Source organism: Taudactylus pleione, unplaced genomic scaffold (assembly GCF_031769625.1).
Source record: "Taudactylus pleione unplaced genomic scaffold, aTauple2 ptg000113l, whole genome shotgun sequence".
Taxonomy (NCBI): domain Eukaryota; kingdom Metazoa; phylum Chordata; class Amphibia; order Anura; family Myobatrachidae; genus Taudactylus; species Taudactylus pleione.
In genome coordinates, this window is record NW_028284515.1 from 1855928 (window position 1) to 1882500 (window position 26573).

The following is a 26573-nucleotide window of genomic DNA, read 5'->3' on the forward strand; positions in this document are numbered from 1 at the left end:
CTGCAGCAAGTGTACGGGTGGTCGGCGGTTCACCCATACACACAGCCGGATACCCTGATATATCTTTAGTTCACAGACATATCAGGTGTACACTCCCGCTGATGCACTGGTAATATATAGCTTGTCAATAGAACGAGCGATAAAAAGTCGCAATATTACACATTGTATATTATTATGTGATGTAAGATCATGACATTTTTGTTAAGCCGTAGACCGGGTGTACATATACTTAAGAGGAACAATTCAGGAGGGAATGTGAATGTGTACAGGGACTGAGACACTGCACCCTCTTTATGCCCCATAGTGTGCGAGGAGATTCCAGTTCCAGTGAAGTGTTTGTCTGATCTCTTGTGAAAGTTGGGCACATATGTTGGGAGGATGGGAGTCCGCAGCCTCAGACTTCAGCGCATGTCACTCATACAGTATTATTTGCTGGTTGGAGCTCTGTATGTGACATCCACCAAATTTATATTATATTATTTGTGAATAAGAAGGTGACTAAAGCTGGCCACACATCTAAAGATTATCTGTCCAACCAGCCAACTAGTTGATTGGTTGGAATGAAAATCTGGTAAGGAATTAAATCACCAATTTGCTCCCAAATGCTGAAAATGGACCAAAACTGTTGTTTGAACAAATAGTTTAGATCAAACATTTAACAAACTTGTCTGAACGTCCATTTTCATCTGTTTTCTGGCATTTAGGAGCAAATTGCTGATCATCATTTACTCCCATACGTTACCAGATTTTCATTCCAACCAATCAACAAGTTGGCTGGTTGGATGTAAGTTGGTCTAGTGTGTGGCCAGCTTAAGGCTGGACATACTCTGTTAGTCAAGTGACAATACCCTGACACATTGGTATAATAAGTGTTTATTTGTTTACATTTTTTTATGACTTTAGTTGTCTTGCATAATTAAATTTTATAGTCACCTCTTCTGGTCACCAACCAATATAAAGCATTAGTAATCACAGGTCTCTTTCATTGCCCCCTCTACAGCTCTCTTATTGCCCCATCCATATCTCTCTCACTGTCCCAGCCATAGATTTGTCATTGCCCCTTACATAGCATTGTCATTGCCCACTCCATAGCACTGTCAGTGTCCCCTCTATAGCGCTGTCATTGCCCCTCCATAGAACTGCCATTGCCCGTTCCATAGCTCTGTCATTGTCCCTCTATAATGCTGTCATTGCCCCCTCCATAATGCTGTCATTGCCCCCTCCATAATGCTGTCATTGTCCCCTCCATAATGCTGTCATTGCCCCCTCCATTATGCTGTCATTGCCCCCTCCATAATGCTGTCATTGTCCCCTCCATAGCACTGTCATTGCCCCCTCCATAGCGCTGTCATTGCCCCTCCATAGAACTGCTACTGCCCCTCCATAGAACTGCTATTGCCCATTCCATAGCTCTGTCACTGCCCCTCCATAATGCTGTCATTGCCCCTCCATAACGGTGTCATTGTCCCCTCCATAGGACTGCCTTTGCCCCTCCATAGAACTACCATTGCCCATTCCATAGCTCTGTCACTGCCGCTCCATAACACTGTCATTGTCCCCTCCATAGGACTCCCATTGCCCCTCCATAGAACTGCCATTGCCCATTCCATAGCTTTGTCACTGCCCCTCCATATGATTGACTTTGCCCCATCCATAGCTTTATGACTGCCCTCTCTATAGCTTTCTTACTGCACCCTCCATACTGTTGTCATTGCCCCTTACATAGTGTTGTCATTGCTCTCACCATAGCACTACATTGCCCCCTCCATAGCTCTGTCATTGCCCTCTATATAGCTCTGTCATTACCGCTCCATAGCATTGTCATTGCCCTCTATATAGCTCTGTCATTACCCCTCCTTAGCACTGTCATTGCCCTTCCATATCATTGACATTACCCCCTCCATAGTTCTGTCATTGCCTCCTCCATAGCTTTATCACTGCCCTCCCTATAACTTTCGCACTACCCCCTCCATAGTGTTATCATTGCCTTCACAAAAGCGCTACATTGCCCCCTCCATAGCTCTGTCATTGCCTCCTATATAGCTCTGTGATTGCCCCTCCATAGCGCTGTCATTGCCCCTCCATAGAACCGTAATTGCCCACTCCATAACGCTGTCATTGCCACATTCATAGTGATGTCAATGCCCTCTCCATAGCTTTCATTGCCCTCTCCAAAGCTCTGTCATTGCCCTCTCCATAGCTGTTGTCATTGCCCCCTCCCTAGCTGTTGTCATTGCCCCCTCCATAGCTCTTGTCATTGCCCCCTCCATAGCTCTGTCATTGCCCCCTCCATAGCTCTATCATTGCCCCCTACATAGCTGTTGTCATTGCCCCCTCCATAGCTCTTGTCATTGGGCCTGATTCACTACGGATCTCAATTCTGTTTATACGCACGCACTGCAGTTGCTAATATCAGTGGTGCTATTTAAATGTTTGCATTCACATTGCGATCGCAGCCTGACATAAGGACGCCCACTTCCCCTTACTCACATCCGTATACTAGGGGAACATAGCAAAACCATCGGTAACAACGGACTTACATGCACAATTGCACAAGCCCGGAAATTAGTCAGAAATTGCTAATATCCACACACGCTATCAGTGCAATGGCTGCTTATGGCCACGCAGTGGATAATTTATGCATGCCTCTGCAACGTCGTTGAAATGCACTGGCACGCCTGCATTCGCCCGACCACCCCCCTATCACCACCCACAAATGGCACTTCCTGTCAATCACCCTGCACTGGGTCTATGTAGCCTCTGCAATCGCAGTTCCCATCGCAATTGCTAGCTCACACATGCGCACTGCGATGCATATGCATCTGCAGAACACAACAAACAACCGATTGCATGCGTATTAGCAACTGCATTCCTTGCTGAATCAGGCCCATTGCCCCTCCTTAGCTCTTGTCATTGCCCCCTCCATAGCTCTTGTCATTGCCCCCTCCATAGCTCTTGTCATTGTCCCCTCCATAGCGCTCTCATTGGCCCCTCCATAGCCTTTTCATTGTCCACTCCATATGTCTCCCACTGACCCTCCATATCTCTCCCACTGCCCCCTCCTTAGCTCTTGTCATTGCCCCCTCCATAGCTCTTGTCATTGCCCTTCCATAGTTCTTGTCATTGCCCCCTCCATTACTCTTGTCATTGCCCCCTCCATTAATCTTGTCATTGCCCCCTCCATTGCTCTTGTCATTGCCCCCTCCATTGCTCTTGTCATTGCCCCTCCATAGCTCTTGTCATTGGCCCCTCCATAGCTCTCTCATTGGCCCCTCCATTACTCTTGTCATTGCCCCCTCCATTAATCTTGTCATTGCCCCCTCCATTACTCTTGTCATTGCCCCCTCCATTGCTCTTGTCATTGCCCCTCCATAGCTCTTGTCATTGCTCCCTCCATTACTCTTGTCATTGCCCCCTCCATTACTCTTGTCATTGCTCCCTCCATTACTCTTGTCATTGCCCCCTCCATTGCTCTTGTCATTGCCCCCTCCATTGCTCTTGTCATTGGCCCCTCCATAGCTCTCTCATTGGCCCCTCCATAGCTCTCTCATTGGCCCCTCCATAGCTCTCACATTGCCCACTCCGTATGTCTCCCACTGCCCCTCCATATCTCTCCCACTGCCCCTTTCATAGCTCTTGTCATTGCCCCCTCCATAGCTCTCTCATGGCCATCGATTATCCATCTGCCAGGCATTTAATAACAGCATGACAGACAAACCATTCGCACAGCATTTTTTAAGATGGGTCACCAGATTGCTACATTGAAATGTAGACTTATGACTGGGTGCATATATGTGGTGGAGATAGAGGCCTGCAACTATGTAAAGTCTAGAACTGGTGGTTTCATAGGTTGAGGAAGTATGAATGAATCAAACCTGTTTAATATATTTATGTAATGATTGCTACAACTCATGCGGAGTAAATAAGTAAAGTTGCCTACCCTTCGTGACCTGAGACCATGATGTAACTTTGTAATTTCTATTATTTTGTCATTGTTAATTCTTTGATGTTTAATTGTGTTGCTGTTTTATTTTAAATATATATATATATAGCAAAACGTCATCTGTAGTTTGCGGCTGTTTCTTTTTTATGGGAAGCTGTGGTGGAGTGGAAGATAGATTAAGAAATAAGAAAATATTTTTATTTTAATAAAGTTGTGAAGTCTATTTAATTAAACTTTATTATCAAATTCTGAATATGTCTGTAGTTTGTTTTTACCCTTTTGGTATAATGGGCAAGGGTATTAAGGAGCCATGGTGGTCCATTATTCTGGAAATTCTGGAATAAAAAAAAATGCACTACAGAGGTGCCAGTTGTATGAATTACCCCAGCCAGTAGGTGTGGCAACAATCCTGCACTTGCCAGGTGTGTGGTATGATCTATTGACTTGAGAATGTTGACATGACCATAATGTTGAGTTAACATTCATCATGTAGACAGTGGTGAAATTTCAACATGTTAGAGGCGGCTGCTGCGGCTCCAGCGAGGCTTCTGGGTCCCAGCAGTCATGTGACCATCACTTCCAGGTCAGAGCTCAGGTCAGTATTTTTCAGCCTAACTCTAACCTCCCCTCACTGCCTAACCCTCCACCTAGTGCCTAACCTCCCCTCCCCTCACAGCATAACCCTCCCCCTAGTGCCTAACCTCCCCTCACAGCCTACCCTTACCTCCCCTCACAGCCTAACCCTCCCCCTAGTGCCTAACCCTAACCTTCCCCCGCAGCCTAACCCTAAACCTCCCCCTAGTGCCTAACCCTAACCTTCCCCCGCAGCCTAACCCTAAACCTCCCCATAGTGCCTAACCCTAACTTCCCCCCGCAGCCTAACCATAACCCTCTCTCTACTGCCTAAACCTCCCCTAGTGCCTAACCCTAACCTTTCCCCCTAGTGCCTAACTGTAACCTCCCCATGCAGTCTAACCCTAACCTCCCCCCCGCAGCCTTACCTTAACCTCCCCCCGCAGCATTTCCCTAATGTCGACATTTCACATGTAGAAAGCATGTTGACACATTGCCTGCACATGTCGACATTGACATTGCCAACCTTTTGACTACATTCCCTGACCAGCCTGAGACTAATTTTTAACTATAGTATTGTTACCCCTCTTTCATGGTCTACATATTGTAGTGTAAACCAAGGCAGCTTGTCTAATGATAGTGCTGGTTGACATGTCAGAGGAGGGGGCTGCTATTTTTTGTTTGCTTTTGTTCTTCCATTTCTTATTTTAAGCAGTGATTTATTTATTTATTTTTAATCTTAGAACTGAAAAAACATCACCTATGTATCTGAAGCTTTAAGTAAACCATGTTTCTTGAAACGTAAATGTATATTTAACTGTCTGTATTCTTTGGAAATTAAAATGAATAGTTCTTTCTGTTCCTTGTATTTAACACTTGCATTTCCTACATGGTCTCTGCGCTGTGTAAGCTCTTCAGTCATAAGCTCATATGGAGCTCATATTCACATAAATAAATGTAATAATGGCAAGCCTGAATTTTTAAAGGTAGATAAGAGGCAGTAAGCCGAATTGACCTGTGCACCCCCTTTCTCTGGTTGCCACCGCTCTGGTACTTTTAGACAGCACCTTTAAATTTATTACTGAAAACTCCTTTCACATGTTTGTGTAGCAACAAGAAGCTGGGTTATTACTCCCTGTGCTCTCAGCAATTACAGGCAGTAATGTATTCAGTGACATTCTGCAGGAATATTACTTTCTAATATTGTGTGCTGTACTGCTCCCATGCATATTAATCTCCCCGGGCGCCTGACGCAGCTGCTGCTGACATTTCATGATGACGGGTAAACGCTATGTTTCATTTCAGAGCTCAGGTCAAACTTTTTTCTGTTAGCGGAGGTAAATATTCTGAATAGACAATGAGAGGAAAACTGCAGGCTTACGAGGAATTTGCATTACTTAGTTGATACTGAAGCACTTCTGTCATGGCATATAATATCCCCTGATATCTCATTATAGATGACAATTTCAATTTATAGCATTACTCACCATATATTATTACTATCATTATCATCCTTTATTTGTATGGCGCCATAAGGGATCCGAAGCGCCTTACATCATCGCCTATGGTCATATTCGCTCCGTCAGTCTCCAATATTACTTGTATGCTGATAACACTGTCTCTTGGCCTTCTCTTTGAGTTCCTAAACTCAACCTCCCTAATAACTGAAGTTATTGTTTTTCCCCATGCTAAGGACCCTACCCCCTTCCCACTCCATTGACATTAACTCCATCTTTCCGGTTCCCTAAGTCTGATGTCTAGGTCCCATCCTGGCCTCTGCCCTCTCTTTCTCCCCCAACATATTGGGGCCCATTTATTAAGGATCGCATTTTGCAATGCGATCAGGGCATGCAGTACCGCTCATGATCGCATTGCAAAATGCGATCATACCGGCCGAATGTATGACCCGGCACATGCAGGGAGACGGGCTCCGAAAAGAGCCCGTCCCTGCAATGTGGCCGGAGCGCATTCCGGGCTGCTGCGCATGCGCAGTCCCGCGGACTGCACATGAGTGGTGCCCATTGCCGGCGGAGGGATCTTCCAGATCCCTCCGCCGGCTGAAATGCGGGTAAGTGCCCATAGGACACATCGGCTAACGCTATCTTCAGATGGCGTTAGCTGCTGGGGTCAATATCGGGAATGTTTCGCATTCCTGATATTGATACATTTGGCAGAATCGCATCCCCCATAGAAACCAATGGGGGAGGTGGCTGCCGGCGGCAATGGAGGGATCGCAGCAGGTATTGGAGATACCTGCTGCGATCCCTCCTTCATACATCCGGGGGATACTAAGTATTTGAGGTAAACCCTCGAAAACAGGTGTTTTTGGGGAATTTACCTCAAATGCACTTTGATAAATGGGCCCCGTAGTCCCTCTCTGAATCCTGTCACTTTCATCTCCACAATATTTCTCATACTGGAAACCACTAAAACACTCATCCACACCCTTATCATCTCTTGCCTTGAATAGTGTAATCTGCTTCTCGCCGGCAGGGCCTTACTTCTGCTGTATAGGAACATCCACCATATATTAGGATTTATAGGCATATTTATTATAAATCGCGGCAAGCCCCCTGAGTATTCAGAATCCCTAATGCTGCATACGCGATCACTTTACTTCCCCCTGCGGACCCACTTGTGGCTTTTGCACATGTGCAGCTTTCCAGCTACTCATGCACATTGCGATGCACAGCGGGACCTCCTGCAGCCCACCGGAGACGGATTGCAAGATCCCTCTCTGGCAGGGTAGCCCCATTGCAGTCAATGGGCTAAGGACACCTGAAGACGGCTGCTGCCAGGACTGGCGGATAGAAAACCGGAAACTTAGTTCTGTCATTAAGCATGCGGAAACAGCAGTCTGTACATAGTTAAGGGCAGAATTGATTAATACCCATTATAGTGTAGATGTAATAGGAACATCCACCATGACTGGTATTAAGTGAACCATGAACTGCTATTAAGTGAGTAGTAAGTTGTGTTTTATGGCAACTTGCATGTGAACATTATAGAGCTGTGGGGGTCATTCAGGCCCACTCGCAAGCGGCAGTACGCTCGCAAGTGGGTCGATGTTCCCCACTGCGCATGCGCACGATGGAGGGAGCTCCGTCGTGCGCATGCGCGAGACCCGGACTGCGACAGCCAAGCTGTCGCTCCGGGTCTCGCACCAAAGGGGGCGTGCTGTCGATGTTGATTGACAGCACGCCCCCTTTTGTGGGCGTGCCGGGGGCCTGCCTGCCAGACGGAGGCGTTCCCATGGGAACGCCTACCGTCTGAAGCCGGCCCCACTGACATCACTAGTGATGTCGATTTTGGCTCTGATAGAGCCAAAATCACTCCAGGGCTTGTGGCAGGGAGACCCTACCGCAGGGTCTCCGTCGCAAGTCCGATGGTCGCGATGGTTTGGACGCTCGTATATGCTGTGGGTGGTGACCCACAGCTATATGAGCGTCCAGGAGAACGCTCCATTTTAATGGAGGAGGGCCCTGATTCAGAGCGAGCGCTCTGGTCAGAGCGTACGGCTCTGAATCAGGCCCTGTGTGTGCCTTTTGAGGAGTAAATAGAATGTATTTTTTGTATAATATATTTTTGGTGCGCCTGTTGACATAATTGAAATGTTGCACCTTAGAAGCTATATTATCATTTTAACACCTTACCTGGACCTCATGATGTCTTGCAAGACCTGTTTAGTACAGTGTAGATCTGTGAGCTGTCCATCATTTCTGTTAGAAGTAAATGTCATGTGACCTATGAGTTCATTATTTTTTATGGTAGAATTAGGACATAGGCCTGAAAATGAAGGTTTGTTTTCAAGTTAGATCTTTGACTTTGGACTGGAGAAGGGCCATCTCATGTTTTGTTTACCACAGTCAGCGATAAGGTAATCAGATTTATGGACGCCCACTCAATGTCCTAGAATCAGGGGCAGTGATAAGGTTGAGAGAGATTACCGACACAGAATACTCTTTGCTCATAGTGCAATATTTTAAAATGTTTTTGGATTGCAAAAAAAGAGAAAAAAATATTTTAGTTGCATTCTAGTCCTTATGCTTTTGTTTTTTTATGACAAATGAAATAGTTTTTTTTTATTATTATAAACATCGCACTAGTCTTAAAGTATTTTAAGCCAAAATATCATCATTTAAAAAAAAAAATAATAATAATATTGTCATCACTTTTATACATCACTTCGGGGCCCATTTACCAAAGGAAATTTGCGGGATATTCCCCAAAATGACACGTTTTCAGAGGATATCCACAATTTTACAGAATCCCCTAAATATATCTAGGAGGCCTGAATCAATTATGTTGTGCATTCCGGAGCATGGCCCCAGTGCCTAATGCCATCTTCAGATGGCGTTAACCTTTGTAGCCTCCAGGGTACTAGTAATCTACCTGAATGCACCTTACCCCTACTATGACTCTATTATATAAAACAAAACAAAAAACATGTATATATATATATAATAAAACAAAAAGCATATATATATATGTATGTATATATACTTTCACATGGGATCATTAGTTGATCTATGGCTACATGCATTTTCTAAAAGTATTAGTGTGTTTTAATCAACAAGTAGATCTTCCTAAATGCTTTGGGGCTGATTTACATTTGGATGTAAGTCAGGTTTATGACACGCCTATCAGATGTAGCAGGACACCGCCGTGCTCATAGGTGCTGCTTTCACAATCTCCCTGAAATGCTTTTTCAAAAGGAGGCAAGTATGCCGCAGGGGCGTTCTCCTTTCGGAGCCCGTGTCCCCGTGAGTGTATTTTACATTCAGGTGATCTATAATATCTTATTGTCACAAATAGCGACGATAAGACATTGTAATTATCAGGTCTAGAACCTGCTAATTGATACATATACCTCTTTAGGATTTATTTTCGCATCTTTTAACTAACATAATAAAAGTTATAAAAACAGTAATCAGGTCTGGCTTCTGTCCCTTTGGCATAACAGATTTTCTAGGCTAATTTCTCTGGGCTAATTAATTACAATTCGTTGCCACCAGACTACTAACTATGGTTAGCCATAGCCTCAGCTCCGTGATGATTATTTTAATGTCCAGTTATTATAATTAAAGAGGATGCCCACACTTTTGCCCTTCAATTAGAATTTAACCAGTACAGCCAGTTGGACAGCCCTGATTATGTTAGAGGACATTTATGGTACCTTGGTGCAAAAAATGATAAATTAAATTAAATGAGCAGTTGCTATAGGCAACACTGTAGCAACCAATTATATCTTACTTTTCTAGTGAAGTTTAGAAAATAAAAACAGACATCATTGTACAGTATTTTGTCACCATTTTCCAGCAAAACATTAAGATGACCCCTTGCAATTTACACGTGATGCTACTATATGTAAACTGTGCCTTCTAATATTATCACATAGTTGGGGACGTCTGATGTCACGAGTTTAGCATTAATTAGAAAACTTTTGTTTTATAATAATTGTAATAATAATAATGCCCCCCTACAGGTATTTATTATGGAAGTCACATCGGAATCCTGTGACCTGTTATAGACAGGGCCCGGCTCCAGGGCTAATAGCGCCCTTTGCCGGTTGAGTGCTCTGCGCCCCTTATCGCACATGACTGAAATGGGGGCATGGCCTAATTACCATAGTCTACGCCTCCTTGCGTGGCATTATCTGAGGTGTGTGCCCGCATGGCAAGCCACCAAATAACGTCAGGCTGGGGGGAGCCTCACTATCTGGGCTTTCCCCATCACTCTCTCACGGCACTGAATGGTTGCCGAGTGCATGCGCGCAGCATCCATTCAGACTCTGGGGTCCCCGACCCCCCGATTTGACCACCCGCGGGCCACTTCGGCCCACGGGTGGAACAGCGGGACAATACTGTCCTGCTGAAATCGGGATGCTGGAGAAGGGTGCACCCTCTTTGGGTGGCGACCCTGTTTGACCACCCTAGAGCGGGCCCTGGTTATAGAAGCATGTCAGCCTCATGCTCTTATATGGTCCAGGACTTCTCTGCTGCTCCTAATAGCAATATAATCTACAGTAAGGAGTGCATTATACCATATCAGAGTCTTACAATTCCTTGTGTGGGTATTCTTATTCATTTGGTGCAATAATATATTTTCTACATGTCATGTTTAGTGCGTAGCCCAAGAACTTCAGTTATACATTCCTTTGACCGAAGGTATTCATTGTTATCATGAATAATGCAATATATTTGGTTGACTAGACTGTCCATGTCATAAAAACTGCGTGTAAATCCCATTAGTCACCTGGCATGCTAGTAACATGCTGCATGTAGCTTACAAGAAGAACTATATACACATTGCCATTGTCTGTACGTGGGAGGAAAGTGACCCACTAGGACAGTGAGCTGCCTGGGATGGAATCTGCAGCCAGTTTATTATTTAACTTGGAGACTTGAACACTGGACTATGTTGCAATGAGTGAGTGTCTGATTGAGTAACATGAATTTAAGATTGAGAAAGACAGCGCAGTATACATTTTATGTGGCCTGGATTTCCCTTATGTCCTTACTACCTATTGTTTACCTTACACACTATTTTTTTTAAGCTTGTCTGTTGGAATCTTGGCATACATTTTTTCCCTACTGCTCCAATGACTACTGTCTACTTGCACTATGTAGCATAGCACACTGGTGTTATGGGGTCAATCCAATTAGGTGAGAGTTTGTTTCATGAATCTCACACAATTTGCACAAATGCTCACTCCTGAGATATACGCTCAATCCAATTATAAATGCCAACTCACACCACTCGCGGGGAGGGTGTGCGCATTTTTTATAGCATGTGACTTGGGAGAAGGGCATGAAAATGGGGACCCCAAAAAAGTGACAATTTCGTTAGCAGGACCGTATAGAAGGCTGGCTGTGAGCATAAGGAAAGTACAGGAGATTTTTTAAATGGTGTCAATTGGCTGATTTGTGCATTTTTTTAAATTAAAAATTAGAAAAAAGGATTAAAGCTAAACTAACTTTTTAACGTTTACTCTCAAACGAACTAAACGAAAAATGAAAAAAAAAAAATAGAAAAATAGGTTATTTTGTGTTAATTTGAGGCCACTTTAACTTTTTTTTTTTAAATGGTAAATGCCATTGTTTGTCATTAAAAATACTGTAATTACATTTGGGGTGCCTAAACTAACAAAAATGTTCATTTGGGGGTAATTTGAGGACATTTTTTTTTAAAAACATCCAAAAATGACATGTAATTATTGGGCCAATATAGCTAATTGAAAACTTCCAAATTAGTCATTGGAGGGGAAGTCCAAGGTGTTCTGCACTTTGTCTCGACATGTTTACCTTAAAATATAGTTTTTCCCTACCATCTCACACCCTCAGGGAGGTGCGCACAAAAAAACACGATTTCCTCTGGGGAAAAAAGAGCGAGTTTGGAATTGGATTACAGCTGCACTTCGCAGCCACTGTGGCCTCAATCTTATCTCCCCTTCAGACATAAGCATCTTATTTTATAGGGTAGAAAATGGAAGCTGACTTTTTTTGTAACAACATTTTAGTTCATTTCTATCCTGTTACAGTGTTAAAGTTTTTTTTGCACTAGAATTCCTTGTGTATCTGCCTCCTCTTTTTCATTTGTACGGAATGACAAAGTGATTCGGACAAAGGTGGTGATATCTGACCTAATAAACCGGTTTGTAAGCACTAATAACCAGACTAGGTTATTAGATTCTAGCAGCCTCCTTCCTCGTACAGCAAGTATGGGTTGTCCCCGAGTGCTGTGCATGTCATTAGTTATGGTTACAAAAATGGAAACAATCATAGCCAAATATGAGAATCAAAATTCAGACAGAGTTCAATCACAGCTCCTGCTTACATTATTTCTGTGAGATAAATATTTGGCCATTATAATATAATAATAATAATAATAAATATTAATAATAATAAATAATAATATTTATTATTAATAATATTTATTATTATTAAGTATATTCATAGTTTTATTATAATTTCATAATCATCCAAGCCTTCTAGTCCTCATGCTGCTCAGACCATTAGGTGGCACCATTCCATTGTTGTGTAAATATTTTAAATAAATAATTGCATTTCAAACAATGGTGCACGGAGCAATTTATCAAATAAAGTTGCCCCTGTTTTTATGCATCACCCAAAAATATTATTTATGAGGCCGAAGGGCTTGTTAAATAGGTCTTTATATGTAGTCCTATATTAATAGTGATTACCTCTATTTTTCCATGTTGCTATTGCTGTGTATAGTTTTTTCGGGGAATTTTATGTACAGAATCCTGCCAGCTCTATTTCTTTATCAAACAAATGTACTCTCATTTAGAACTTTGTGTGTATTGTGTTTCTCCAGCTTGCACCAGTCCTTGTCTCAAGAAGCAGATCTAAAGGAGCAATTCTCCAGGGCAATGACCCTCTATGATGAAGCTTTGAGAAACCGGACAGAGCTGCTCAGAATAAGACAGCAGCAGACTGAAGAGTTGGGACTCCAGCTGCACGAAGCGCAGAGCCAGAATGCAGAGATGAAGGAATCTGTGCGCAGAGCGACTGCTGGTCAGCAGGAGATGGACGAGAAAGTGCAGAAGTAAGTCCCCAGAGGGAGCAACGCCTCTTCTGTTATTTCTAATAGGAAGATCTTTATTAGCTCTTCAGAAGTCTGATTGTAGTATCCCTGGGTTACACTATAATATAAATGATAACATATATTTTCATATATGGGGCAGGATTTAGGATGGGATTACAAATACCTAGAACCAACCCCTGGCCAAACGGTTTCTAGTGTTTTAAAACTACCATCCTAAAAATGAGCTTAGATTTGGGGTGACAATAGTGCCGCTTTTAGCCAGTACAGCTCCCCAGATATCTCCCTTATGTATTGTCGCTGGTGTGTGTGCACTTCTGGAGGTAAAGTCTCCTTTATATTCTGTAAAATAACTGAGTTCTGCATTTATTTGCCTGGATGTATGCAATACCAATCGGTATGATTTTCATAAAAGAATATAATGCTTCTGCAAATGATCCTCTGAAGGTAACTACAGTAGTCATTCGTGAGCCTTATGGCAACATTTGTTAGGGTCCCATGTACCACCCAATAGCAAAACATTAACATAGAATCATGGAAGAGTCAAGGAAGACAGACCCCCCCCCCCACAGAATTAGGCGCTGTAGCAGCTGCACCTGCATGATAGTTATGCCCTTGACAAGCACAAGTTGTTTCCTTCTTGAGACACTCTAGATCCACATTGCAGAGATCGCGTTCAGCTTGCTTCAGGTGATAATTAGATCAATAATTAAGATGATCATGAAACGGCAGTAAATGAATAAGATACTGTATATGTCACATATACAAGTCAAAAGTACCACTAAAGGTACGTACACGCAGCGATATTTTGGACGATGGAAGGATAACGATATCGTTATCATTCAGTCGTCCTAAATATCGATCAGTTTCTGCCCCAAAACGATGAACGCTAACGACCAATGCGCTCTCCCTCTGGTCATTGGTCTTTGTCGTTTATCGCCCGAACCTCCTGTCCAACCTGACGATATTGTCAGGTTGTAGCATGATCGGGGATGAGGGAGGGACCCCGGCACTGAACGAAATTGTTCTTGATATCGTTCACTGTTTCTGCTCAGTGTCGTTAACGACACTGAGCACACCCCTGCCGGGGACACACTGGTCGATGACGCTCATGGTGTGTATGCACCTTAAGAAATTAAATCCACAACAATTTAAACAGAGAAACCTGATTTAATTATGTGGAATTCTGTCAATGGGTGGCGGAAACAATTAATCGCAAGTTTGTTATGCTCCCAGGAAAAGTGCTCGGAGCTATTCAATTATCCACATTGCACCCGGCACTTAAGTCGGGAGATGCACTTTACCGCGACTAAGGCTTGGTTGCGGTAAACTGCATTTTCCGACTTAAGTGGCGGCCGTGATGCTGTTAGCGCATTCGGTAACACCAACTTGCCCCGAGACACTAGTCAGCATGGATTTCTGCTCTGCTACTTGTGGGATTACAGCGCGGGCAATTGAATAGTTTGAGATGCTCACTGAATTTAATCCCCCCCCCTTTGAAGTTTATGATTATAATAAAGGGGAGCAACACCTTCACTGAAATGTATCTTCCAGGAGCTTTTTTATCTCTTCCATACAACAGATTATCTGTAGATCTTGTTCTATCCAATGCACTGGTCTGAGTTTTAGTTTTGTGTCAAAGCGCAAAGGAAATAGACCAAACTGGAAAAGAGAAGTCTATGAAGTTGGAGTTCTCCTTTAATTTTAGACACAGGCAAACATGGTACAAGCCCCTAATACTTAGCATCATCACTTAACCAAGAGAGTGTCTGCAATGGTATTAACAGCTATAATGACGTGACCAGTTGAAGGACCCTATTAGAATTTCTTATCTCACCCCAATTTATCACAGACATATTGGTGCAATCCGTGGTACTTGTTTCTTATGCACCATAAAAACAATAAACAGAGCAATGTGTAGACACTGTTGCCAAGAATATGTACCTGTTTTATTATAGAGTCTGGTTATTTCATTACCTTTGTCATGAAGAGTATGCATTGGTTATACACTTTATTTTTAATAGTATATGATATTGTGACATAATCAAATTAGTTTTACAGAATGTTTATTTATTTTTGGATGAATAAATCAGAGAAGTTGAGGAGTGATGTAATAACTGGATGGCATTACATAACTTTTTATTTTGGGGAATCGAGATAAACACACAGTAAGGGGGGGTGATCAGCCCTTCAGATGCGCTGGGGACCATCCTGTCACTTTCCTCTCTCATCAAGCATGTGGCAGCCGTTCAGGACAAAGCTGTCGGGACCGTCCTGCCAAATCAGTATAGTTGGGAGGTGTGGCGTATGACATTTCAGCTAAACGGAGGCTTGTACAGATGGGTCCTCATACATCTAGCCTCCTTGCGCGTGACGCGGTAGCACTGAGCATCTTCTCGTGCAACGTTTTCCCTTCAACTGGGTCTTATTCGCACAGCGAATAGGACGCATAAGCAGCTTCTGCTGATTAAAATGATATGCAACATGCCTATATTCTGTGTGCGACTGTGGGTGTATCTGCATGCAAAATACTATGTTACGGTGTCAGCAGCTGTGACACTGTAACATAGCGATTAGCAATCAGATGCACCCGCAGTCGCACACAGAATATAGACATGCCGCATATAATTTTAATCAGCAGAAGTTGCTTATGTGTCCTATTTACATTGCTGTGCGTATAAGACGCATTTGAATGTTATGTGTAACGCGACTTGTAGCGCACGGGGAATAGATGTATGTGGACATATCTGTATAATACCGATATAAGATTGTAGATGTTTGATGAACTGAAAGTTGTGATGCAGGAGTAAGCGATCCCCAGTGACAATAGATTACTTACTGGAACTACAAACTGCCGTGATGTTATACACTAGAATGCCTGAAATCTTACTCCAGAAAAGCTTACTATGCTGCGCTCTAGTATATATGTGTGTATATATATATATATATATATATATATATATATAAAATCTATCTTTAAGTAATAGTGATATGAATGAGAGCAGAGGAAATGTACATACTGTACCCACTTTGGCCATAGTACTGAAGCCCACCTTTAATAACAATAATAACCTAAGATTTCACTGGTAGTTCTAGTGTAAATGTCTGTCTGCGCCCCAGCTAAGTTGCGCAGCTAGCTACAGTGCTGAGCTTCTCCAGTTCTTCTAGTTCCAGACTATGGGCGAACTGATAAATCTTCATCAATAGTAAGTGGCTGTTCAAGGCAGTTTGCACCGTTCTGTAAACCAGGTTTGACAACAGGATGGTACAGGTTTAGTACACCTGGCCATTTAGACAATGAAAGGGGCCGCTGTGCTTCATATAGTCTTCTGTAATCGAATACAACTAAAAGTTTATTGAAGATATTGGCCCGGAGAGGTAAGGGTTAACTTCCCGCTCACTGGGCAAGTCAGAAGAGCGCATGCCTGAGCCAGCTTTCAGTTTCAGTACGTCAGTGGCTCTCAGTCTTTTGTTCACCTGGGTACCCCTTTGGCAGCCCATTTGTGTTATTGGTACCCTCAACCTTTACAAAGCTAAACATTTGTAAGGAATGTAAGTACTATTAGATAAGATGCAGAGACTCAGGTGCACACAGATATATAAGTGTCACATATCAAATTAATCAGCACAGTCTGCTTGTGCGTCATAGTCTTATCGCATTGCAACTTAGGTGCAAAAAAGTCACCCAGCAATAGCAGAGTCTTACGGGATCTGGCGCGCGATGAAGGGCTTTTTAGCGAGACTGCAGCAAAGATATGTATCATCATATCAAGCCCTGTTTAATACGCCAAGGACTTTGAGACTTAGCTGCACCAAAAGACTAATCCTAAGAACCTAGTACACTATAAGCGAACTAAGGGCCTGATTCAGAGCTGAACGCTCTGACCAGAGCGCTCGCTCTGAATCAGGGCCCTCCCACCTGTTTTTGGAGTGTCCTCATGGACGCTCGCATAGCTGTGGGTTACCACCCACAGCTTATGCGAGCGTCCATGATGATGGTCGCGATGGTCAAAGACCATCGCGACCATCGGGCTTGCGACGAGACCCTGCGGTAGGGTCTCGCTTCCGCAAGCCCAGGAGTGATTTTGGCTCTATCAGAGCCAAAGTCACTCCCACTGACATCATTACTGATGTCAGTGGGGCCGGACTCAGACGGTAGGCGTTCCCATGGGAACGCCTCTGTCTGGTCGCCACGCCCCCAGCACGCCCACCAAAGTGGGCGTGCTGTCAGTTACCATCGATAGCAAACCCCCTTTGGTGCGAGACCCGGAGAGACAGCTTGGCTGTCGCAGTCCGGGTCTCGCGCATGCGCACGACGGAGCTCCCTCCGTCGTGCGCATGCGCATTGGGGTAACATCGACCCGCTAGCGAGCGACCTAAGTCACAAAATTGAGGACAAAGGGCCTGTTACACTACCGATTGCAACTGCGAATGGAGTAATGATTACGCACGCAGTTCAACTGCGATAGTATGTTATTCCATTGCGATCATTATGCCGCCGCAGCACAACATAAGAATGCCCACTTTACCTTACACACATCCATAATGTTTAGCAAGAGTGCGAAACCATCAATACAATTGAGTACCATCACAGTCTCACGCACCCTTCTCAATCACTCTGCGATGGGTCTGTGTAGTCACTGCGAACGCAGTCCCGATCGCAGTGGCCGGTTCGCGCATTCATACGCATGCGCAGTACAGAACCATCGGCCGATTGCGAGCATATTAGTTGCGTACTGGTCCGATACAAGTGACCCGCGCCATGCATCGCTATGCTTTATCTGCGATGTTATATCAGTTCCTTTGCTACAACAAAACTTTTCAAAAGTACCTAGATACTATTAGCGAATTAAGATGCAAAATTGTGAAAAAAGTATGCAGTCTGTGTAGAAAAGCAAAAGGCCGGTCCGATATGAGTGACCTGCACCATGCATCGCAATGCTTTATCTGCGACTTTATACCACTTCCTTTGCTACAACAATACTAATCCTAAGTACCTAGTACACTAAAGGCCTGATTCAGAGCCGGACGCTATTTGCGAATGGTCGTTCAGAAAAAGGGGCCGACTATTTAAATTACCGCTCTTTGCGGTCTGTTGACGCCTCTATGTCTGTGTCTGAGTGAGCGAACGAAACATGCGCTCGCTATTTTGTAAAGACGCCCCCTGGCCGTTCGCATCATACATCATCTCCGCTATTTATTAGATTAATCGAGTACATCGAAAGGCGTCTGAACTGCTCGCTATTCTTGTGGTAGCATTTTCCTACCGCAATCATGCGAGCAGTTCAGGCTAAAAGACAACCAAGTGACGTGGTCGATGACGCTGCTTTGTTAATTATACACACCCATTAAACGCCCGTTTTGACCGTTTGGCACGCCTGCGTTCGGATCTCCACTCCCCGTTTTCAAGCACCTTCCCCTGTTACCACCCACAAACGCCTCATTCTGTCACTCAAATTCGCAGGCCCTCGCTGTTTTGCGAGCGCACGATTTCCGACCGCAATGACTTGTTGGCGCATGCGCATTACGACCCATACGCATGCGCAGATGTGCGAACATCGCTCGGAGCGAACGAGCGGCCGCTTACGAGCGGCTCTGAATCAGGCCCTATTTTCGAACAAAGATGTAAAATTGAGGAAAAAATACATACATGGGAATCTCGCCAGGCATCTCTCGCCATATGGCGCTGAAAGGGTGCATGTGTGTGGACACATCTGTAGGTCAACGATTTACCAACATAAAAGGAGTGAGCAATGAAATTTTAACCCAATTGCCAGGATATACAAAAAGCAAAGTCAATGTCCTTTCTAGTATAGAAAAAGGCATAAAAACATGGGATCGGTATGAAATACCGGCGGTGGAAGACCGGCAGCAGTAAAGATCCCGACAGCTAAAAAGGTGAGTATAACTAACTCTACTCCCCCCCTAACCCTAACCCTCCTTTAGGGGTGCCTAACCCTAACCTCCCCCCCTGGTGCCTAGTGCCTAAACCTAACCCCTCTGTCCCCGCAGCCTAAACCTAAGACTCCCGGGGGGTGCCTAACCCTAACCCCCCCTTCCCCTAGCCTAACCCTAACCCTCCTGGTGGGGTGCCTGACCCTAAGTCCCCCTCCGGGAGCCCCTAACCTAACCCTCCACCTCCCCACAGCTGTCCGCGCCCGCCGCCCGGCTTACCTTCATTCGGTATGCAGGGTGTCTGGCTCCCGACGTAGGTATAATGACAGGCGCCGGGATTACGAAGCCTGTCATTAGTACTCTGCCGGGATTTGACAGTCGGCAAGCCAGCAGTCGGCATTTCGACCATCGGCTTCCTGACTGCATCCCTAAAAACATATATCAAGAGCCTGTATTGTAGAGAACATCATTATAATCAGTTTGCACTTTCTGTGCGGCTGTTTTTATCATGTGTTTTTGTCCAAGCAGAGTATTAATCCGTAGTTGGTATCAACTTGGCCAAACAGATTTAGTTACCAGTTCTTTCTCAGGTGGCTAATTACACCCATAACCCAATAGTATGAGTAATATAAGTTTGTCTCAGAATAATTCAGTCTTCATTAGCTTCAGGAACATTAGTAGTAGGTACAGGAATATGTCTCCTTTAAGTAAATATGTGCAGAACTTACAAAAAAAAAGTAAAATTCTGTTTTTATAAAATCCTGTCTACGCCACACAAGTACTCGCTTGCCCAATTACTTAGCTGCCTTTTTTTTCTAGCAAGTGCATTGGATTCCTCAATCGTGGTCGCTCATTTAGCAAAGAGCAGGAGTCCCACTTCAATTTAATTTGGAGTTTATTTAAAAAAAAAAAATAATAATTTAAAGAGAAGAACTGCAGATGTACAAAATTTAAGATTTCTTGACTCTACCTGGTTGGTAAGCACGAGATGATTTGCAAAATGTATTGGTGCTGCGAATAGATATACCCTATAGGTTGTTTTATTATTATTGGACATTACTAGATGATCAGCAAAATGTAGCCATGAGATTCTCATTGTTTATAGGTGCAACTATAAGAAAGAAAATGACTTTCACCCCTTCTGAACAGTTCAGGATTACTCGGCAATGCAAATCTCTCCAGGGTATTGAAAGTAGTGACAGCTCTCAAATGCTCTACAAGTTCCACTGGCCCCTAAAACACACACAGTAAAACAAAGCCCACCCACCGTCAGACTCGCACAATGACAGTAAGACACACAAAAATGTGGCTGCCTTTTATATGCCAGGCTCCTGCCTTTAGGTTTGAGATGCACAAACACACGGAAACATCTGTTTTGAGGGCGCTTCTAACATACAGGACAGAAGAATAGTGACTGTGAGACACGTCAGCTGAGTGTGAAGTGGATCGCAGCTTGGCAAAGACACATGAAGAGGGGGGAGGCAGGTTAAAACCTGGTTACCTTTTCCTAACACAGCTGTGACAAGTATTCTGCTGCTGAGAAGAATCAGTATAGGAAGCTCATAGAACACACAAAGAATTTAGCACTGGGGTGTGAGAGGGATGAGGGTCTGCACAGTCTGTGAAGTATAGGGATTATCATAGTGGTGAGCTGAGAGTACACAAAACCCTTTTCAGCTGCCCAGGCCGTCGGCCGAGTCACATTCTACCTCTTTCTCCATCAATCTCCCCTGCATGTAGTGTGAGGAACAATGTGCCCACTTAGTGTGGAGAAAGTGCCTCTTGTGTATGAAGAGGTGGGATTGCCAAGATGATCTGTGGGATCTCCACATTTCTCAGATCATTATGTGAAATATACTGCAATATGTTTTTGTCTTGTGTCCGCCAAACATAACCAAGACTGAAGTCCTGTCTTTAACAGCACACATCTACAGAGCCACCGAACAAGTGATATTGGTTACTGCGCTGCTCCTCTGGTTACAATGTGGCCCTGAATCTACTTTACATTTTTTTTGTGTGTGTTTTATCAAAGGCAAGAAACACCCATTGTACAAATTTGTGTCTGTATGTCTCCACCTACAGTAACTGTTTTACTCCATTTGAAAATGTGTTGCACAGTAAATTGTAACAGAAAATCTTCCCGTTTTAATAATCTCTTTCAATCATGTTCTTCATTATCTCCTTTAAAATGCTCATTATATGTATTTTACAAACAATTTAATTAACGTGGACCTGTCTCCTAACTAGCAGTGGAAGCAGCCGTTTTGGGGTATGAACCAATATCGAATCTATTAATTTACTAGGCACTTGTGACCTCAGCAGTGTCACCGACCTTGGTAGAGGAAGCCACTTTACAACAAAATGATGTTCACTACTGATTATTGCGGCAATAAGGAATGATATTTGGAGGCTATTTATTAAAATGAAATCTTGCATTGCTTGGTCAGCTTGGAGCTCAGATAGGCGTGAATCCCAGCGAAGAGGTTGGCAGTAAAGTGATGGCTATCTCTAGATGACACCAGATATCACTTTGTGATATCTGTCCGGTGAGGAAGAGCCCTCGGCCTCCTTAGGGAAAAGCGAATGGAGCCAAGCTCTGATGAGCTAAGCTTTTTGGAGCTTGGTAAGTTGGACCAGACACCATTGAGAATAATGAGGCCTCCAGTCTGCAGCACAATCAGTTTGCAGTATGTTGTACAAAACTATTCTGCTTATGATTACTAATTAATGATCCTTTGTTACTTTTCATCCAAAAATATAGGGACATTTAAGAGGCCCTCTTTTATTACATTTACATACATGAACATACATGAACAATGGAATTTGCTGCGCTATATAAGAAACCGTTAATAAATAAATAATTAATAACTTAAGTTATTTTGGTAATGAAACAGTCCTCCAAGCATGACTAATGTAATGTAATGCAAGCAGTCTCCTTTCAGTGTTACCTACCAATAATGTCATTTTCCTTTCTATGTGGATAGTACAAATCAGTTTTATTTCTGCAGTGAAGTTAAATAACCTCTAATATTCTCAATACCTAAAGAAAGTGCATCAGTGTGATCTGTTACTAACTGAGAAATTGGATTGATTACTAGCTGAAAAGTGAATGATTATTTCCAGGTAACACTATATTTATTCAGTATAAAATAGGCTATAATGCAAAGAGGTCATCTGCTACTACCCTCAATATTTACTAGCTATTGCGAACACATATGGCATGGAGACAAGGCGCTTCTAGGGTACAATGACTTGTTTTATAGCTTTTGTGCCATATACAGTAGGTCATCGGTGTTACGTTTGTGTACAGAGAATGAGTCTAACAAAAAAATGTATTTGTTATATACATCTATGCACACATAATAAACATAAAAAACAAATACCAGTTCATTGTAAAACTTCTCAACAAGTTTATTTATTATGCGGAAAAAAATAAATAATTTCTCTAGCGAAAATGTGTTTGTTTTTTTTTTTTAACCAAAATGTGGCTTCTCCTTATATGCCCAGTCCTCTATGATGGTGGATATCCACAGTGACAGCCTCCCCGTGCATATTAAAGAAGGATTGTGGCAGCAACAGCAATCCTCTTATTGCTATCACTATCTCAGATGCCAATAGCTGGGGATAAGTAACAGAAAAAAAGGCTTTTATTATTCAGATATAAACACTTTTTCCTTTTTTTTAATTATATAGAAATAAGTTAAAAATGTCCCCTTTTTTATTTTTTTATTTTATTTAAGTTATTAATGTAATTTAAATTCAAAAGGCTGTGACATTTGGTCTTTTCTCTACCTATGTCGTTGCTTGGTAGTTTGATAGTACACTGTAGTTAGGGGTGTTTGTTAGCTGTGCTCTATGAGACCCTGTGTGATTACGAGCGCTGTAGCAAATAGCATTGTCTTTAGTGTAAAAATTTTTTTAAAAAAATAGCATTTTATATTCTGTAAAAAAAAGACAATGATCTAAGTAGACAGCTTTTCTCCCAACTATTATTTTTTTGCTTTAAGTTCTTGTAGTGCAAGCATGTTTTCTTAGCTTACTTTCTTCCAAATATCAAAGTTACAGGAGTGTACAGTATTATTTATTCAAAGCAAATGACAAAAAGTGCATAGTTTCTATTCTATGGTGTAACTTATGTTCTTTTTTTTTTTAATAAAATCTGTCACTGCCCTAAATTTGCTTAGTAAACATTTGAGAATGAACTGTTGAGTCTTTAAGCCACAGATCCCAGCAGATCCTTTTTGCTTTATATGAATACATATTCCTTTTCTAATCTGTAAGTGAGCAGTTTGCTGTGGAGAGGCCGTTGTATACTTTGAAACGCTATGTAAATATACTTTTTTAATTCTGGGTGAAGCCTACAATCGCTAGACCTAATTTGTTTGTGCTTTCGGTCTTACTAAATATTAGTCTTGACTTTGCAGCTATTTCAGTCTGCCAGACACAAGCTTTGTGTCTGAAATATTCCACAACAATCACCTCCCGACCATTTCCCTCTCTAGAGTTTACCCAAGTATGCTCCGTATATTTTGCTACTGATAAATCAATAGTACTGTGTTGTAATGTGTAAACTTCCAGCTGTAAACGACTTATAAGCAAACTCTAACCACGGGTCTAACTTGTCACCCCTGATCCGGTTGGCTTATAAAACATTTGGCTTGTTTTAAATGTAGTCTGGTGCGTCACAGCTGAGCAGAGTCACTGCAGAGAATATATGCGGCTATCCCTCACTGCCTTGCTGCCTGACATGCTCAGGGAAGTCGGCTGCTGTGGTAGAAATGGATACACCCAACCTTACATCATCAGACTTTTTAAGGTGCCTATCCACTAGACGATTAAAATGAGTGATTGAACGATAACGATATCGATATCGTTTGAGAATCGTTCGATAATTGTTTGAACATCGTTTGAAAATCATTTCAAAGTTTGGTCTTTTAGACATCTATCATCGTGCAAACATGCTGTTCAACCTGACGATATCGCCAGGTTCAGCATGTTTGCAGATGATGATTGTGCCTGCACTGAACGACATATCGTTCAGTGTGGGCACCCTGCAGTGTAGTGAACGTCTGAACGATAACGATAGTCTTTTCACTGTCGGGTAGTGGATACCAGTTATACTTGTTTGTGTTTTATGGAATCTGACATTGATAATATATTATCATATATTGAGCCTCACACACTACATTATTTGGCAATTGGCTCAACACTGCCACTTACATGACTCAAAAAGGAGACTCGGTTGGCTCATCGTTAGACGTCCATGGTTAGAATAGGACCGCTTCTGACATGCATGTGCAGCCAAGTTGTTACCATACTATCAGGCCCCATTTAAGCTTATGGATGTGTCCGTAATGCACAATGATCAAGCCACGAGGGGCCAATTTAAAGCATAAAGATATGGCTCACATGTTTGTTTGCAGTTTTGTGTACAAGAGATCCTGTGAATAGAGGGAGGGAGTAAAGGTTTCCTGCAAAAGCATTATCATAAATATCTCTAGTTCTAATGAACCAGGACTGGCAACATTGGTGAGCACCAAAGTGCAAATAAGAAATCTCCATGGTACTCTGGAATTTCTCATCAGAGTGGTGTCACACAGGAGCTTTTCATGCAGCAGAAAAAACATCCAAGGAAAGAGATTTTTGAGCTTTCTAACTTGTGTCAGGAAAGCCCTGCCTGTACAGTTGTACGTATTATCCAAGCAGTTATTTCAGCAGCTGTTTAGTCGCTCGTGTGACAGGAGTAGGAGAAATGACAGATTGCCATCAGGCCGTCTTTTGCAGACGCTGTTCCTGTCATTGAACAGAAGAGCTTTTATCGTTTTTATAAACTATGACTAGAAAGTTACCAAACAAAAAAAAAAATCAATCCATAAACAAAAGAATCATTGAGTCCAAATGAACAAGCATATCATGTATTGATCTCATTAATGAAGGAAACTCGCCTTTTACTATTTTGAATGTTGTGAATTTGTAATACGCAGACAGTGGAAACAGCAGAGAATCTATAAAACAGGGCATACAAGGTAACAAAATTAAATGTAGACATGGAAACAAAGGACTAGGAAGGGCCGTGCTTACAATCAGAGATCCATTGACTGTTATGTTTTTGTTAATATTCCTCCATATCTGGAAGCTTTTTGTGTATTTTTTTGCTTTTGTTGAGGTCGCATTCCAGGATCCACTTATTCATTGCAGCTTAATTAGACCTTTATGTATGTTTTAATTTATTATGAGACCTATGCACTCACAATGTGTCTATTATAGTCTTTTTTAAATATCACAAAGGGATCTGTCTAATAGTGATTACATTGTCATTCCAACCACCATGCATTCATTCAAATCCTACCATTTATAATATTCTCAACATTTAGGCATTATGGGCATACAGTACTTGCCTACTCTCCCGGAACGGGTGGCGTTCCGTGGCTGCCCAGAAAGTGTGCAAGCCTCCCGGCCGTCTGTGTACCCCCGGACCCAACCCACACACCCACTCCCGCAGTGGGGGTGAGGGGTGATGACATTATTTGTACTGAATCGCATCATCATGGACCCACCCCCTGCTTCACAACGCCGGTAATCTGCGCATTGTGTAGTGAGGGCTGGGCCACGATGACACAATCGCACGGTCACGCTCTTTCTCCACCCCCAATTCTGCATCATGTCCCCTTCCCCCCCCCCCCCCCTGCTATGCTGACCTGGCTGCCCCGTCCCGGAGGGGGCAGCCAGAGTATTGGCAAATATGATTATGGGGTAGCTGTACTAAGACTCGGAGATAAATAAAATGTAAAGAGATAAAGTACCGACCAATCAGCTCCCAGCTGTTATTTCTCAAACATAGGGCCTGATTCAGACCCTCTCGCAGGCGGCCGCTCACTCGGAGCGAGCAATGTTTTTCAATCTGCGCATGCGTAAGCTTCGTATTGCGCGTGCGCAAACTGGTACGAGCGATGGGGAAACACTCGCTCGCCAAGCATAGACAGCCCAGCTGAATGAGTGACAGGAGAGGCTGTTTGTGGGTGTTAACTGGGGCAGGCCACTGGAAACGGGGGAGCGGAGGTGCGAACGCAGGCGTGCCTGGGAAATTTAACGCCGTTTCTGAGGCGTGCATAATTAACAGCCAGCGTCATAGGACACGTCACTTGCTTGAAATCTACACTGAAGTCCTCGCAGTGCTTGTGGCAGGGTATAGTCAAACGTTGCGATTGCATCCGATGGTGCTCGATATACCAATGGTTTCTTGCACTTCCTGGAGATGACGTGCGCAAGTGGGCGTATTAAGACAGGCTGGTGGGCGTCTACAAACAAAAAGTAATCGCTCGCCAATACATAGTGGATGTGCTTATGACTTGCCCTGCGAGCAACTGCCTTGACATCACTTAGCCGAATTTCCATACGCTGGGAGCGAGCGAGCGCATCTACCGAACGTGTCTGAATCAGGCCCATAGCCTGTAAAGTGACAGGAACTGATTGGTTAGTACTTTACATCTCTTCGCTTTATCGCTCTCCAAGGAGTCTATTTATCACTAAATATTTGCGGCATATTCCCTGAAAACACCAGTTTTTGGGGGATACTCACAAATATTTAGTATCCCCT

General features: G+C 43.1%; 1 protein-coding gene across 2 annotated transcripts in view; it reads left to right on the forward strand.

The window, feature by feature from the left end:
* The window catches only part of MIPOL1 (mirror-image polydactyly 1), a 458494-nt gene that overhangs the window by 411680 nt on the left and 20241 nt on the right, over positions 1-26573 (forward strand). For both annotated transcript variants that reach the window (XM_088471287.1, XM_088471288.1), the window contains one exon: positions 12854-13084. In XM_088471287.1, the coding sequence (XP_088327413.1) occupies positions 12854-13084 (231 nt within the window). The remainder of the gene's footprint in view (positions 1-12853; positions 13085-26573) is intronic.